This window comes from Centroberyx affinis, unplaced genomic scaffold (genome assembly GCF_046629955.1).
Source record: "Centroberyx affinis isolate AG114_WGS23_722 - 3 ecotype Tasmania unplaced genomic scaffold, CSIRO-AGI_Caff_v1 ptg000176l_1, whole genome shotgun sequence".
In the NCBI taxonomy this organism is placed as follows: domain Eukaryota; kingdom Metazoa; phylum Chordata; class Actinopteri; order Beryciformes; family Berycidae; genus Centroberyx; species Centroberyx affinis.
The window spans coordinates 339287-357323 of NW_027278873.1; the positions used below are offsets into that span (position 1 = coordinate 339287).

An 18037-nucleotide genomic window follows, 5' to 3' on the forward strand; every position below is an offset into this window, starting at 1 on the left:
TGTTTGTTGAATGCTATTAGAATGACCAGTCAGCACCGGCTCATAGGTGACATTTGCATTTTAGATTGTAGGCGTTTAGCTTATGCTTTTGTCCAGAGTGACTTACAATGAGTGCAACAGTAGCGCTGTATAAGCTTAAATCCCTCGATCGATCGGCAACATTGCAGGCAACCAATAAGAAGGAGTGCAAGGTTTAAGCCACAAAGCCCAGACAATAGATGCAACAGATGTGTCCCTCTGTCCTGAGAATAATCATGTATGATAGGGAAAGAAATTAGCTGGGAACAAAAGGAAAATGTTTGCTTTTTATACAAGGCAGTAGACTTTTCAGCACAAATAGAGATGGAAGATATGACAGAGGAGGCGGTGATTCAGGAGGACAAAGAGAGAGAGTTTACAGGTTACAACAGAAGATACAAAACTGCAGCAGCTGCTGGATCTACAGCTGTCACACACGGTTCTCTAGACCCATGGCCATGTGTTGCCACAAACTGGTTACTCTGGCAACCGACTGCTGGAAGCCAATTCATTGCTGTTTCAAATTCATGCAGTTAAACAGAGTCACATGTGGGAGCTGCCCAGTACCACCACAGTCTTCGGTCTGGCTGCTGAGCTTCTTCAGTGGTTATGTGCAAGGTAGTGGCCCTCATGCAGGTAAATGCTGGTCTTTCATGCTACTCCCAGGCTTCAGGGTTTATCTCAGGTTGTCTTGCTGTTTAGACTCTGGGTTACTGGCTGCTTTAAAGGAAAAAATCCTTGAAACACTGTTAAAAAAAAAAAAACCCAACCATTTTGTTGTTTGGTGGAGTATTTTTCTTATTCCCTCAGATAACCAGCCATCATGTTGACATATTTCCAGTGCAGCTAATATTAATATTTCTGTTTGTTAGCAGAACATTTTCAGCAATCTAAAACATCAACGGTTTTGGTGTCAGTCCCTCTGAATCAAAGAGCGAGGGCTTCTTTCTAGAGCCGCCATTTTGCACCAAGAGACGTTCAACAATCATGCAGGGAGAAACCCGTCGTAGTTGAAGCAGAGAGACCAATTTCTCCACCCACAGCAGCCTCAGTAGACCAGAATGCAATGCAGCCACAGCTTGCATCTTTGCGGATCTGTCATCAGTAGCATGTGAAACACAACTCCCTCTTCAATGGCTTTTTGGCTCGACACACCATAGCATTGTTCTCTCTCCATTAAAAGTCACAAAAGTCATTCTGGGAAATGTAGGAAATCACTAGCTGAAGTAGAAGTAGGCACGGCAGGTTAAGGGGGTAAAAAAGCAAATTACAACACTTCATCACAAAATAACTCCTGGAATGCACTGAACATCACAAATTGCTGATATTTAACTGTAAAAATATCGGAGGGTGGATTTTTCCTTTAAACCCCCTGAACATTGCTGAGCCAAAAGAGGCATCAGGGGTGACAGGAGAGAATTCATGACGACATTTGCCTCGTGAATTCACAGCTATAAAACAGTCCCCGACACAACTAATAAATCCATTATCAGATATAGTCTTGTTTTATGACACCTGTCAGTGGGTGGGATATGAGCCTGTGATGATATTCTCTTCCAGTATCAGTTATGAACGTTACACTTCTGATTCCCCTTCCCTTCAGTTTCATTGTAGTTCCATAATAAGCCAACAATGAGTCAAATGAACTAATATTTCTGCATATTTTGAATATTTAAAGCCCAATCCTTAATCAGTCAGTATGGCACCTTCTGTTGAAACCCTGTTGCCTTGTTAATAGCTTTGTTTACATAGTGATTTGTTGCACTGAAGGTGTTTTTTTTCTCTCTGAAATATTTATAGATTGTGATACAAGGACCTAAATGCAGGTTTTACATGTATAATTATTATAAGACCTGTAATTATTATAATAATATGTAATTATGATTATTATAAACACTAGAGTCAAACAAGCCAGACCTTTATTTTTTAGTTAGAATGGGGTTTTAAAGCTTATTTAAATCTACACATCAAACTCAGAAGAAAGCACATTCCCCAATCTAGAATAAACCCCAAACATAGAAAGTCAAATTAATTCTGGATTGTATCTGAAAACACAGAACACACAGCACACATGCAAAATGCTTAAAAGACTTGGTTCTGTCTCATTTAAAGTTGAAGTGTTTTAGATAATACGTTATTAATAATGCTCTCTGTAGAATGGTTTCTTCACTCGCTTGATAAATGAGGCGTTCCCCAGTTAATAATATTTGAGTGATGAAGGGCATTTGGGGCAAAACCACTGCAGATAACAGAACAGGTTCAGACTCAGTACCATTAACAACAATTTTATCTCTCTGTGCTATGCCAACTGTGTGAATATGTAATTGCAATGTATGAATGTATTATCTGTGCGCTTGAGTGGTGTTGTCTGCGTGTGTAGGTGTTTCCGGTTTGTTTATGTGAATATGTGTATGTATGTATGTATGAGTGATGGTGTGTGTGTGTGTGTGTGCTTGTATTTCTGAACCAAACGAGGATAGAAAGATAAGAAGGACCTGGGTTTAGGATTAAGATTACAATTAGGATTACAAAATTTAGGTTACAGTTAAGGCTATAGGAATTTAGAGGAGAGGGTTAAGATTAAATTTAGAAATGAAAAAAGTCAATGAAGGTCCTCACAAGTGTAGTAATACAAACATGCGCTTGCGGATGTGCGTGTGTATAAATTTGTTTGACCCGGTGTTATGACAAGCTCCCGAAATCCAGCTGCGATAAGTGATTTGTCTGACCACTAGAGGGCGACAGAAACCGCAACACATTTGTAAATAACACACAGCAAAGCCACGGCACTACGGAGGCCTGTGAAGGACAAATGGAAGGATAAATGCTAATAGCTAAGCTAACCGTACCTACAGAGAAGTGTTGCTAGTTACCGGTCTCTCTTTGACAGACCTTTCTCCTGCTGAAACTTACATGTCCCACAATGACAAGTGAAGAGGTAGGTAAGGCAAGTTTACTAGTTTAACAAGTTTACTTGCTCGCTTCATGGATTCCACTGTTATAAGATTTTTTTTTCAGGAATGGGATGGGGTGAGGACCGCTTTTAAACAGCGAGGGAGGAGCCAAGCTAGTTTTAAAAAAAATTGCTGCTGTGTGGATATTGGTTTATAGCATTATGTCTCAATGAAATCTCCACATAGCATGACATTAGTTTCAGGACTGGTTATAAGGTCTGATATCGCTTATTGCAGGTTTGACAGCAAGCCAAACTCCTTACTCACAAATGAATTTAATGGCATCTTATAAGGTTACTAGGATGAATCCCGTTGCATTTGCTGGATGGAGTTTGGCTTGCTGTGAAGTTGTAACAGTACTATACCATGTGTGATAAAAGCCTCGTCACTATTCTCCACTCACCCCGCCCCCCTTTCCTTTCGGATTTTACGCCATGCTACTTTGCCGCCTCCTCCCCGTTAAGGACTTAAGTGCAGCGTGTGAAGAACAAGTAAAAAAAAGCAATCCATGATTCATGTGGCGTGCGGCGTGCCCTTGACATGCATGGCGTTCCGGGCCTCGCTCGGAGCATCTTATCTGGGTGAGGCGAGCGGGGAGCGGCCCCCACTGCCACGCTTCCCCAACGCTCGCTCAGCGTCAAAAGAGAATCCCACACAGCGTTGGAGAGGCATCCTTCCAGACGAAAAAGAGGAAAAAAAATCCATATTTACTTAAAACAGAACAGGTGGAACGCGTGGTTTTGATTCGTTTTTTACGCTCTTTATCTCTAAAACTTTGGCAAAGTCGGTTTCTGTGTCGTCATCTAGGCCAAGGAACCCGCACAAAATAGGCCAGAGGGCATGCTTTCCTGCTTCGCCCAAACCGGAGAGGACGATGGCGGTGTATAAATGATGTTGGCCTAGACTGTCAGCACCAAAGTCATGCATCAACCCTGCGTTTAAACCCTGTGGTATAGCCTTCGTCTCCTCTCCCGTACGCCTTAGATCTGTGTCACTCTCTTGCTCCGACTCGTTCACTCTCCTCTGCTGTTTCTCTTTTTTCTTTATCTTTCCCCTTTATCTCTTCAACTCCTTCCCTTATACTCACTGGTCTTATTCTCTCTCTCTCTCTCTCTCTCCCTCCCTCGCTCCTTTTCTCCAATTCTCCAATTCTCCAATCCTCCCCCCCTCTCTCCCCATCCCCTTCTATCTGGTCAATCTCCCTCCTTCGCTCACTTATCTAATTCTCGCTCTTTCTCTTATTCATTTCCTCTCCCTTACCCCCTCCCCTCGCTCTCTCTCTCACTCTCTCTCTCTCCGGCCCTCAGTTCAGCCTCATATCACCCAGCTGAGGAACGTGACAGCGGTGGAGGGCAGTGCCGCCATGATCTCCTGTGTGGCTGAGGGCGAGCCGCTGCCTGACATCTCCTGGAGGAGAGCCAGCGACGGCCAGGCCTTCGCCGATGGAGACAAGGTAGAAACTGTGTGTGTGTGTGTGTGTGTGTGTGTGTGTGTGTGTGTGTGTGTGCAGCATCGTGCAGCATTGTGCAGCATCGATGGGTTTTGGTACATATAACATATAAAGCATAAACAGACTACATATAGAATACATAACAGAAGAGAGTTTATCTATACTGCATACTACTTCAGAATATGTGATATGTTTTCATAATATGCAAAAGAAAATGGCCAAAAATGCATTTGTACATGTACATGTAGATGACATTCATTTGAAATATAATTTTGGACTTTGGAAATCCCTTCTCCCTATGCAACATACAGTATTGTGCAAAAGTCTTAGGCACCCTTTTTTATATAAATTTCTTAGAAGTCTTAGATGTTTATTTGTTTTCTGCATTAGTGTGTCAGTAGACTGCTGTTTATTGTAAATGTTTGATATTCAGAAACATTTAATTTCATTAGTTTTGAAAGCATCTTCGCTTTATGGATTTCTTTGACATATGCCTAAGACCTTTGCACAGTACTGTATATCTGCAAGTACATGCAAAATATATTTCGTCCACTCAAAATATCGCTGTCATCAGGCGAAAACCTCATATCTCCAAAATGTTGACTTCGCAGGAACTAAGAAAAACGTCCTTCTTTTCAGCTTGACAACCATGCATTTTTGATCTGCATCTAATTTTATTTTATTTATTTATTCATCCTCAAACTGAAGTAAAAACATGAAAATCACCAAAATTTGAGTTTGAGGTTTTCATGTATGCCATCTACAGGGACAAATACAGTTTTGACAATGTTTGGTATATTTTGAAATTTCCTCGATCCACAGGAGCATGTAATCTTTCAGTTGATGTTAAAACATGAAAATCACCATAATTATAGTTGTTAGAGGTTTTCACACAATAATAGAAATATTCTGAAGTACATGTGAAATGTATTCTTTTATGTGTTCCTATGGTGATCGTTAAAGTATCTCAATATTTGTATTTATATAGAGAGAAGGGGACAGTACATGTGTGTATGTGTGTGTGTGTATGTGTGTGTGCTAACATGTGCCTAAAAAAAATGGCTGACATTAACAGGTAATTGCTTGTATATGTCCTCATAAAAATGAAAACAGACATAATGATTCCCATCTGCCATAGATGAAATGCTCCCATTACAAACACTCAATGGTAAAATAGCTGCGCTCCTTCTGTCCAAAGCTAGATTCTATTATGGTCACTCTAAATTCAGTACTTGATGACTGATCCTTCTCTCTCCCTTTGAAAACTAAATGCAGATGGATGAGCTTGCAAGCCAAATGGCTGCTTCATCCATGTGCACTGGCTTCTCCGTACCATAGAAGAAGATGCGGGCCTCAAAGACTCCTCCCCTCTTCCTCCACCTCACTATTCTGTCTAAAAAGTTGAAGTGCCGCCCACACAGGCGACTCATGCACGCGCACATACATGCACATTCACCTTGGTCCATGTTTTCTACAAGGAGTGTTCAAAAATTTATTAAATCACCAGACGTTGCGGAGATTATCATCTCCAGGGAAATCAAAACAGGCATTTATTTTGATTAGCTCGCAGCACAAAGAAGCAGCAAGAACCTTGAAGTTTTGAGGGCACTCGTTAATACTTTCAGTTCACGCTTCCGTTTGTACTTCTATTTGAGTCAGCGACATTGCACGTTTTTCAGATGTCCAACGACTTGAAAAGGCACAAAGCCTCTCTTGTGTGTTTTTCTCTGAGCATCCATTATTCACTTTGCAACTGTCCATAAGAATAGCCTCAGAAATCACAAATTGAATGAGCTGCAGCTGCATTTTCTGGAAAAGTAATTATTTCGGAACGAGCTGCCATCGGTGTCAAAACCATATGCACTTCCATCACTGCTTTCCTGGCAGGGGGCTGACGCTTCCACAGAAGCAGTTAAAAAAAACAAAGATGGCAGCCGCTCTTTTGCTTGGGAAAAAGGTCACCGCAGAGATAAATGAATGTGTGCATTGGCTCGAATCGCTCGGGTTGATAAATCACAGCTGAAAATGAGAGTAAGTGCTTCTCTTCCCACAGCAAATGCAATTATGGAAATGCGGAGTGCAAACCAACACACCTAAACATACGCAAAGACAAACACGGCTTGTGTAGCGCGAGGCATGATGGATGGCCATAGTCATTTAGGTTTAAGGCAGGATGTTCCTCTCTCAATTTGCTCTCCAATCTGCATATCCAGTCTGCACACAGTCTTCTCTTGCTGAGAGACATTAAGCTTCAGAGGACCTACTTTCACACACTGCATAATGTTGCTGCCGCTCTTTTCATTCTTTGTCAACTAACATCATGACCCTCGGTAAAAGAATATAATGGGATGCAACTGGAATTTAATTATGAACCAAGGTAAGGTTTTGGTCAGGCTATTGTTTTGCTCCTCTTGTATTGTTTCACTTGTGAGCAAGGTTAGCAAATTGCACCATAGCCTCTCTTCTATTCAAGTAAAATTCAAACATCCAAGGCTAAGAAGCTACTGATGTTGACACGGTGTTCTTTCCCTTGGATAAGTTTTGGCAAGATTAACCTTTCTCATTCAGTAGACTTAAACTCCAAGACAAAACACCTAACTGCAGCAGCCATTCATGAATTTTAATTCAGCCTTCATTAAAGCAGGCAGTGCCACTGAGATCAAGAAGTCTTTTTCAATGGATACCTGGCCAAAAACGTGGCATCAAGACAAAGAGAAAATCTGCAGACGGACAACTTGTACAACAGCAAAATACAACCAAAAACAGTTAGATAATTGTATGTCATATTGTTTTGTCTGTAAGTAAATAAATTGCTGCCTTTTCGCCCAAGTTTCTTGAAAAAAAAGATACACATACATATATATATATAGAGTATATATATATTTTATGGTTTTAACCTGGTTGAATGATAAATTATTGAAAGAAAAAGCAGTAGTGCTCTTTCAGATACTAATAGGCTCTTCCTTCAACCAAGGTTTTGTTATGTCTGCCCATCTGAAACCTACTCCTGGCCTCGTCCAACCAGAACAGCGTTAGGAAATGTCAGTTTTCTGCTGTGAGAGAGGCTGTGATGAGTGTGAGGCGGTAGCTTCAGCAGCAGAGTGCTGCAGTGAGAAGACCCAGGGTTCAAGCCCCACGCCCAACTGCTGAAATAAGCAATAGTTGCCAGAGTTAGACTGGTGAGACTCCAGCATCACTGACATTTACAGCTGACATTTTTGATATCTGAAACTTCTCCAGCATTCGGGCCGTTATGGAAAATAACACTGGAAGAGTTTTCGGATTGGAATTCCATATTTGAGAGATCACATTTCAGATTGCGCCTCACATGGTCATTGTAAATGCGCACGCTTTGCCGTCTTATGAGGTCTTATGGATCAGATAGGGAGAGGCTTTCTCTCTCTCTACCGCCTTTTCCATCTTTTTCGACATTTATTTCCTTTTCGTCCGCCTTCTTTCTGCTTCCTCTACCTGTCTGTCCCTTCATCTGCTCCATCTCCTCTGCTTCTGGGATTCCCTCAACTTCCCCATTTCTTTGGCTTTTATCTGTGTGTTCTCATGTCGCTCGATGCCCATGTGTGTGTGTGTGTGTGTGTGTGTGTGTGTGGGGTGTGTGAGCACGCAGTTGTGGCGATGTGCATGTGCACACGTGTGTGTGTGTGTGTGTGTGTGGGTGTGTGTTTCACTGTGGGGCTTCATGTCTGGCCTCACTCCTTGTCATTCCTCTGAGCTGCATATCAAACAGGCTGTGCTTTAGGGGCTGAGTTCGTCTCCAGACACAGACCCTGTCAGTTGGCAGAGAGAGAGAGAGAGAGAGAGAGAGAGACAGAGAGACCAGGGTTAAGGAGAAATTTCCTGACTCAGAAGCTCCCTCCTGGACGATTTCCTCTCTTTCTCTTCCTCTCTCATCCCCCCATCCTCAGCATTCCCATTCAACACACATTCTCCCAATCCCATTGACCTCAGCTGGCAAACCAAACAGGCGAAGTGCGCAGTAGCAGCACAAAGAGACCAGAACCGAGCTTTTAAAAGCCGCTTCACCCCATTGGTCGATCGCATTGCAACGATAAGAGCAAAGATAAGCCATTCTAAACAGGATAATGTTGAGGTCGTGTACGAGCGACAACATAAAGAGAGAGTGATTCAGGAGAGGGGGATTCACGGCCGAGGCTTATGGGGCTTAGACACATAATGAGTATTAACAGAGGCAGGGGGCTGGCAGTGGGGCATTAGGAAGGGGCTGGATGTGCATCGATTAACCAGCAAAATCTCTGGAGGAGGTGTGCAGAATGCGCACACACACACACATGCACACACGCATTTGTACACAAATGCACACAAGCAGATAACTGTACAGACACGCACAAACACAAACACGCGTACACACACATACACAGATACACACACGTACACAAACCCTGCAGAAACACTCAAACATAATTCTCTAGAGGCCAAGGCACAGGGCGCAGGGCAACAACATTGAAATAATAATCTCTGTCATTTTCATATAAATACATTTTAAAGTTTCCAGCAGGAGCAACAGGTTTGTTTGGAATAAACAGAAGAAGAACTGTGTGGTTAGCATGAGCAGTGATAGCCGCCATGGCTGAACAGACAAAGTAAAGAGCGCCACCTACAGAAACTTCATCAACAGAAAATCCAAGAAAAAAGTCGTCACAGTCCCGCCCACACTGTTTGATTGACAGGTGATCTCTGGGAGGTGCAGTGCAGAAACACAAATAAAAAAAAGAGGATATCATGGATTACCACTTCAACTATACAAGCTGGGATACCTCTTTCCTAAGTAGGCTTATTAGGAGTCTGCTTTTGCTTCTCAGCCCCTGGTTGCTGTAGCATTGTTGTTGAACAAGTTCTTTCACTCATTTCATTCCTTTGTTGGGAGCAAAAGCACAACACTAAATTGCGTGCAATCCTAGATTAACTCTCATGCCCTCAGCTAAGCAAGTTCTATTCTTCTACTCTATTTAATGCTGTCCATCGCAGTTGACTTAATTGACTAATTAGAGGGCAATAATGTGGGAAAATCAAACTGGGCATTTTTAGTCATCAAAATGTTATGATTATGACAAAGAATTTCTTTAGTGGAATCCCTAATGCTGAAAATCCCCATGACTGAATTGTGTCCCAAACGTTGTCACTTTAAATCCACAAAGCCTCAGTATGTATGTGTGTGTGTGTGTGTGTGTGTGTGTGTGTGTGTGTGTGTGCGTGTATGTGTAAGTGTGTGTGTTCAATGTTTCACACCCCAGATAATTTCCTGAACGTGTTCATAAAACGTGTTTGTGTCAGCAGTCCGCCTTAATAGGACACAGCTTTCCTGCCGATAGCAGCCACACCATGTGCACAAGCATCTCAGATTATACAAGCCAGTCTATTTCAGCATTACTTACCAGTGATAGTGCAATCATGATGCGTCGCCGCTATCTTTGATGGCCGAACCTTTCTGTTCGCAAGGCTTCAAGAGCCCAGGATAGATTGCCACCATAATATATGCAATGTGCCATTTTGTGGGTACTTATACTGAAAATACCCCACGGTACTCTCAGACTCTATGAATAATAAGAAGACCTCAACTAAAACTGTGTTTCCTATTCACTGCAGTGCCTTCCCTAGCAACAGGGAATGTCTGTCAGACATTTAAGCCACTCTAATAATTATTAAACCAAATTCTTCATTACACTTTTTTTTTTTTATTATTGGGTGGAAATAATGAACCAAACAAGAGGTTTTCGCACCCTGGGTCCATCAAATTCATCCTCCGACTTGCTGTTCGCTCCATGTGTCTATTACATAAATAAGTAGTTGAATGAAATAGGACTGATACTTACAGGTTTGCTGCAAAGTTACTCTGCATGGATAGGAATAAACGTGCATGCCTAGAAATGGAGAAAATGAGAGGTGTGAAACTACCGTACCATATTTCAAGATAAGAGACGTTGTTACAAATTATTTTACAAATCCACCCTAATTGACCTTAAAATCAGCTACCAATTCAAATCATCAGCAGCAGTCATGTCGCTCTCAAAATGTATTAAGTGTAAGTTCGAGGCAATGCTGCTGAAAAGTAGTTTCTTGGGGTGACGGAGGTTATCTGTTAGGTAACAATCCGGAGGCGAGAGCAATATCGTGTCTGAAACAAGGATGCTCCTGGGGTGTTTTTTCTCATTACGAGTGAATGTCGATTACAGGAATGATAGCCTCGTCTGCTGTAATTGACCCGTTGCTTCAAATTGATACCATCTGTCTTCATACAGATGTAATGACCTTGTAATAAATCGACAGTTTATTGCATTAACCCTGACTCCGTTTGACAAGTGGCTGCTGCCTGCGAGGGGGGGGTCAAAATGGATCAAGGGGGCTGACGTTCACTTACGGGGCGCAAAGTTGGCCGAGCAACTTTGTGTGCCTACTTGATACGACAAGGTGTGTGTTTTGGCTGTGTGTGTGTGTGTGTCCTCAGAGCCAGGACGGGCGCTTCGAAGTTCGTGGTCGCCATGGCAAGTCCATGCTGACCATCAGCGGCGTGAGGCTCGCCGACTTGGGTCGCTTCGACTGTGAGGCGCTCAGCAGGATCGGAGGCCATCAGAAGAGCATGTTCCTGGACATTGAGTGTGAGTATTGTTCATTTTCTGACCAGTGCTTGAAGCGGGAATAAAAGGACATTTCTGTTGAACCTCCTAGAGCTGCCATGGGCCTAATTAAAGGATAAGGTCATCAATTTTGGATCTGTATGTAATTTGTCTACATACCTGTAATATTGGGACCCACAGACAGTATTGACCCCCGAGTCAGCTGTTGAAACGGTGAGCTTCGTTGCCTCTTATCTCAAAAACAGCCATTCTGTGAAAACAATACGGTGACCAGCTGATGTCTTTATTTCAACCGTCTGGAAAGCAGCAGCACCGCACCGTTTCCACTAAAATCAGAAATCAGAGCTAATTTTGATTTATGTCCTTTGCAACTTTTGCGTTTACTCTCTACTCCCCTGTGGAGCCTACAACTGTTTTGTCTTGAGATATTTTGTCAAACCACGTTTGGACTCACTGTTAGCAGCAAGAGGCCTAGCAACAGGAGCTCGCTGTTTCAACTAACTGCTGAATCTGGAGCCAAGATTGTCTGCAGATCCAAGTATTAGAGGTATGCTGGAGGCAAATTATATATATAGGTCCAAAATCGATGTAAATATAGTTTAATAGTAAAAGGAATATTTATATCAGATCCAGACTGTGTAGTGGCAAACACAGAGACACACACACATGCACACACAAGCAGACAAAACTACACAGGCCCCCATCCACACACTGATATTTATCTATGATATGTGCACACCCACACACACACACACCCACACACACACACACACATACACACTCGCTCTCAGAACAGAAAATGCAAGATACACATTCTCATCGGTGCGACTAACCAAGGGAGGAACATGTGAACTCCTTGCAGTCATACATGGAGTTCAATAGTTCAGTAGCGCTTAGGTCTAATATTTCTGTTAACGCTGCGCCTGTTTTTCCTTCTCAAGAACATCAGATGAATGTAAACACTCCGTCCCCCCCCCCTCCCTGCCCCGCCAGCTACACCACCCACAGCCTCCAGAAGGGTTAATTAGTGAGAGGATATCCTGCATCGCTATTCGGTTTCTCCCCCCGTCAGCTCTCTACTTACTGATGAGCGCGCCCGTTCCCTTCTCCTCCTGGTTGTTTGGGGTTATTTGGGGTGGGCCATCCCCTGCCTAATGAGCTCTGAAGCAAAGATCTCCATTTTGGCCTTGGAACGATTAGGTTCATTACGAGAGCGGTTCCGTTGCCTGAACGAGGCCGATAACAACGCAAGCAACACTGGAGGGGGAGTGCGGTTTGGTAGCAGCCTTTCCCCCCCCCCTTGAAGCTCAGAGGAATGACAAGGAGAAAGGGCAGAGAGAGAGAGAGAGAGAGAGAGAGAGAGAGAGAGAGAGAGAGAGAGAGGGAAGGGGAACATATCTCCTTTGTCATGTGAAAACCTTGCAACTCCAATTTTGGTGATTTTTATGTTTTCACTTGAGCTGAGAGATTACATGATCCTCTGTGGGCTGAGAAAATAAGACGACCCTTGGGCTTATGAAACCCCTTCAAAACCTGTTTTTCATAATTCCTGAAAAGTTGACATTTCAGAGTTTTTCACAGTTTTCACAGAGACGATATACACTACCAGACACACCTGATTGAATGTACTGTGTTTCTCATTCTCTGAAAGCCATTTTGATCTAAAGGCTTCTGCTTAAATGCTTGAAATGTGTTTCTTAGGCACATATAAATAGTGAAGTTGATGCCTATGTATGAATTTCTTTCCAAAGCCTTTGCCTTTCCATCAAGGCAAAGGGCGGCTACTTTAAAGAATCGAAAATATATATAATCTTTATTTAACTAGGAAGTCACATTGAGATTAAAACCTATTTTACAAGTGAGACCTAGCCAAGACAGGGTCAAATAGCAGCAACAAACACATAACAGGACAACAACATCAAATCACAACTGGTGGGACAAGAATACATTACATAATAAAGTGCATAAACAAAAACAAGGCAGCAATATTTAGTGTTATCAATATCAATAATATCATCAAGTGTTTGTTAGTTGAAGCAACTGCAGCTAACAGTGACCACTTCCATTATTATACGTTTAAAATCATTTAAAGAGGTAAGAGTATCAAGTTTAAGATTGGCATGCAAATCGTTCCAGGACCAAGGACCATAGTAGAACAGGCTTGATTTGCCAACCTCTGTTCTGCTAGAAGGCTTTAAACTGAAGCCATTTGTGTGACCTAAGATTATGACTGCTTTGCAAAGGTAAAAACTTCTGGCTTAAGTAAGTAGGTAATTTACCTGAAATAATCTTATAGACTAAAATGTACCAGTGTTGAAGCCTACGCAAAGTGAGGGATGACCATCCTATCATGCTGTATAAGGTACAATGATGGGTCCTAAAGCTAGCATTAGTGTCATTCCTCAAGGCTGAGAAAGGGCATATGAGATAGTTTTGATTTGTTTCACACTTTTTTGATCACTGAATAATTCCATTTGTGTTATTTCATAGTTTTGATGCCTTTACTAGTATTTTCAAATGTGAAAAATAGTAAAGAATAAAGAAAAATGTGTGTGTTCTGACTGGCAGTGTTCAAACAGTCTTCATGTTCTGTGTCTTCCTCCGCCTCCGACCGGAGTCCCACTCCACAGACAGACGCAGACTGTGTGTGTGTGTGTGAGTGCGGCGGGGCTGAGCCAGCCGCTGCCACCGAACTAATGAACTCATTTACTAAGTCACTGCAGGCTGCAGGGGGATAACACGTCCTCGGCTGTGACAGAGAGCCAGGCATCAATCTCTTTAATGGAATCCTGCAAGCGAGCATAAAACAACCATAATGCCTCTCCGACTGGGCCGGGCTGACTGGGCCGAAAGAAATCCACACGACAGCTCGCCGCTCCCGTCCTCCATTACTGCCCCTCCTATTTCCCGGGCCAAATGAGCTTCTGTTTGCATCCTTTATTTTTATTCTTGGGGAGATGATCGTAATGGAGATTTTTTTCCCCCAGCATGAGGTGGCTTCAATTAAGTTGGAGTTTTTCTTTTTAACATTGCAGAGGGAGTGTGGGATGTGGTAATGAAATGCTTTTTTCTTCTCCCTTTGAGGAATTTGTGGGATAAGCCCGAGCAACTCATTTCTCCGTCTTTGATCATCCAGCACAGCTCCACCTTTGATTTGAGTGTTTAATTGGCTGCCACAAATTTCGGCGACACCAACAATTACTCTTTTACATAATGGAATTTAGGTCTCGCTTTAGCCTACAAGCTGCATTGCCTTGAAACGCGGCACGATTGAGACTCAATATCTTTGTGTTTTGGACAGACATACCAAAGTTCTTGACCAACCACACCATCTTCTACTCATGGGAGGGGAACCCAGTGAACATCAGCTGCGATGTGATGTCCAACCCGCCCGCCACCATGCTGTGGAGGAGAGAGCGCTTCACCATCTCCGCTGAGGGAACCGCTAATACTCGGGTACATAGCACAGAGGGCAGGTCTCTTCTGGAGGTGAGTGAAAGTCCTGCGACAGAAACCACAACTGTGTCATTAGTCAATTTTCTTGCAATTAGAGTCCATGAGCAACCTCTCACATTCATGCCCGAAGAACACATTATTTACACTCAGTTGCAGCCATTGCACCATAAAATAGGATCAAAGTGGTTTAATTGGTTCAAGCATGAGTTCATCTTGGGCTTTTCTTTTTTCTTTTTTCCTTTCTTTGGTTGCAGGTGACCCCTATGTCCGACAGGGACTTTGGGCGCTACAACTGCACAGCCAGGAACAACATTGGAGTACGATACCAGGAGTTCATCTTAGCCCAGGCAGGTGAGTGTACCCAAGAATTATATGGCACCTATTCACTGGATCACACCACAAACTAATACACTCCATCTTAACAAGTCATTTAGTCCATTGTTGAGACCTAAAATTGCAATTTTCGTAAAACAAATGAAAAATCTGTCAGTGAGGTTAGATAATTTCACGTGTTTCCAATGAAAATCAAGTTGTTTCAAGAATTTGGGAGAATCAAGTGTCATTTTCTTGATAGTAGTGCAGTGATCTGCCTTATTCTGACTTGTTTCAACATATTGACACTCATTTCTAGAAAATTCCAATGTTATTAATGTAATTCCAAAGTTACAATGCAGTTATCTCACCTCACTGGCAGAAATTTTCTCTTGTTTTAAGAAAAATAAGATTTGAAGGCTGAATATGAAACTAAATTACTTGCAAAGATGGATGTTTTTTGCAGTGTACAACTGGTGACACTGAAATTCCACATTATAAGTCCAGAATCTGTGGAATCTGAGACCCCACAGCTTTTGAACTCAGTCCTTTCACAGCAACTCCAACCGTTCAACTATTTTGTAACCCTCCAGCTCTCTACTAATGGTAATGGCCTTATTTGCAATTCACGTGAAGATAAATTCCACTACAACTCCCAACCCCTTTTCAGCCTAGCCTAATCTCAAATAGTGCCGGCTGATTTACCATACCCCTCGCTATTTACTGAAGTACCCCCTAATTTACGGTAGCGCGGGCTAATACACAATAGTGCAGTCCAATTTTCTTTAGTGCAGATTGAATTGCTCTGGCTAAGGAGAAAAGTAGTGAGTAAAAAGCTGACCTAATATGTCGTCCTGTTGGAAACAATGTGTTTTGGAAGTTGTTCTGAGACATACAAATATGCACGGATGCACATGCACACACACACACACACACACACACCATACACATGTTATTTCAGCATTTCCAGGGCCAGTAAGGGAAGATGGATGATTTCAAATAAGGGGCCAGGCTAAAACTCATATGTTCCTCACACACTGTCTTCAAAGCTAATCATTTAAGTGTGTCAAAACCCTTGGGTAATAACTACTAGAAACTTCCCAAACAGATGCTGGCATCTAGCTTATCTCCCTCCTACTTGTGAAGAAGTTTGCACTGTATCAAACTGTTTTGATTTAAACAGGGCCGTCTGTGATGATTTAAATATGGCAGTGATGGTTATTCAAACTAAGAAACTCTGTTTTATTTGAAACAGCCCAGCGAGTCCTGAGGTGTGGATCTAAGACAAAAAAAAAGTCCAAGGACAAATGAAAGATGCGGCTGAGAGAGAGATGTCAGCGATGTACCACCGCACCTCGAAATAAAGTCAATTATGTTAAATGGCTTTCAAAACTTAGAGTTATTATAGCAATAATATCAGAGAGGGTGGTCTGTGCTTTGATTCTGGGTATGACAATGATGCAATAGGTACGAGGCACAACCGAGTGCCGTTGGCAACATTAAAAATACTTGTATTTATTGTAAAAAAAAATGCACTCAAGGCTATTATTATTATATTATGGCTTCTTTAGTGCAGTTACCAATGCATGTGTATTGTCTGAAAAGTTTTCCTCAAAGTAGCCTGCATACATAAGGATAAAAAACTGGAGAAAAAAAAGAAAGATTGCAAAGTAGCTCCCTGTTTACCACAAGGCTAGTCGTTTTTCATAGCAATTATCAGTGTGGTTGGAGTGCTTCTTTGACCAATCCGATTGCTTTGTAGGTTGATCAAAGTAATTATCAGCAACATTTTCATATAAATAAATGTCCGTTTTGCGACTCTCTGTTAACGATCGATAACGTATAACAGTGATTCAACCTATAGCCAGTTCATGAAAGAAGGGGTCCCTCTTTCCCGGGAAAAATGCTGTAGAGGAAGTGATGCGTTTTATATTTATGGAAGCAGCAACAGCTTGGAATAAATATAAGAAGGTAGAACAAATAGAAGAAGCCACAGTCTACAATGAGTGTATTTATTATTACAGCAAAGGAGCATGCTTAATGAAAGTGGGTTCCTTGAGGAGATCTACCAGAAACATACCACTTGCACACACTGGACCTCCACAGGACTAGTCCAGCAGTCTTCCCTTCCATGATCCTGGAGTGCGAGTCAAACACCTTAATTCCACCTCTAGTATCATCCAATTGTCCTTAACTTCCTGCAGTACAGCCAGCCTACAAGATGAAAACAGAAAGGAGTTGGAAATCGACTGTGAACTGGAGGTTTTCTATATTGGCCTCAAAGGATTAAGTTGTTTCTACATAGATAAAGGTGTGTGTGTGTGTGTGTGTGTGTGTGTGTGCGTGCGTGCCTGTATGCACGCATGCACAAATATAATCGTGGATGGAGTTCACAGACTTCTGAAAGGCCTTCACGTAATAGAAGATTCCATTTAGTTGGCTCTGGCCCCTTGGGCTCGGTGAAATAAAATCTTTTTCTCGCCAAAACAACTATTGAATTCACAGATAAATGCGACAATTATTTCTGAACAAATGGAGTTAACACCTGTCTGCCGTTGCCAGAGCTGCAGCCATGGAAAACTGTGCTTCCAGCTTCGATAATGGAAAAGTTTTATGTGTATTGCACTTTGCTACATTTTCTTCTTCTCGCAGCATGCTTACCTCAACACGACTCCATAAGCAATCAAACTCTGATATTGGCTGCCCTTCGAATCATGTATTCATCGGCCGTGTTAGGGCTTTTTATTGATAACTGACTCTTTCTGTTGATAAGAAACCAGTACACTTGCTGAAAAAGTAACAAAGAAAACAAAAAATATATGAATCGTCTCGCCTACACTCCTTCAAGCGTGTGAAATATGATTTTCAGATTAACAGAAGCAAATAAAACAAAGTGTGTGACTGTGACAGGCAAGACTGATGGTCATGATGCAACAGTAGTTTTGAAGTGATGCAATGGAGTCGCTGTCTTTTGTCTGACACTTGTCATTGTTCTGTGTTTCAAGACGTACCGTCGAACCCATACTCGGTGCGTCTGTCAGCTGTCTCCCAGCGCCTGGCGACCGTCACCTTCATGAAGCCCGACTCCCACGGCGGCGTTCCCATCAGCCACTATCTGGTGCAGTACAAGGAGGTGGGCTCCCAGGACTGGAGGGACGTCAAGTCGCACAGCGTCCAGAGTGAGTGACACCCTGATTCTTTTCATTTCCTTCAAAGTGCATTAACAGAAGTGTGAC

General features: G+C 42.4%; 1 protein-coding gene across 1 annotated transcript in view; it reads left to right on the top strand.

The window, feature by feature from the left end:
* LOC139657517 (neural cell adhesion molecule 2-like) overlaps window positions 1–17980 on the top strand; it is a gene marked incomplete at its 3' end in the record, with an annotated part of 287231 nt that extends 269251 nt beyond the window's left edge. The window contains 5 exon segments of the mRNA XM_071535397.1: window positions 4280–4425; window positions 10904–11054; window positions 14335–14522; window positions 14744–14840; window positions 17807–17980. Of these exon segments, the coding sequence (XP_071391498.1) occupies window positions 4280–4425; window positions 10904–11054; window positions 14335–14522; window positions 14744–14840; window positions 17807–17980 (756 nt within the window).
* Window positions 17981–18037: the final 57 nt, after the last annotated feature.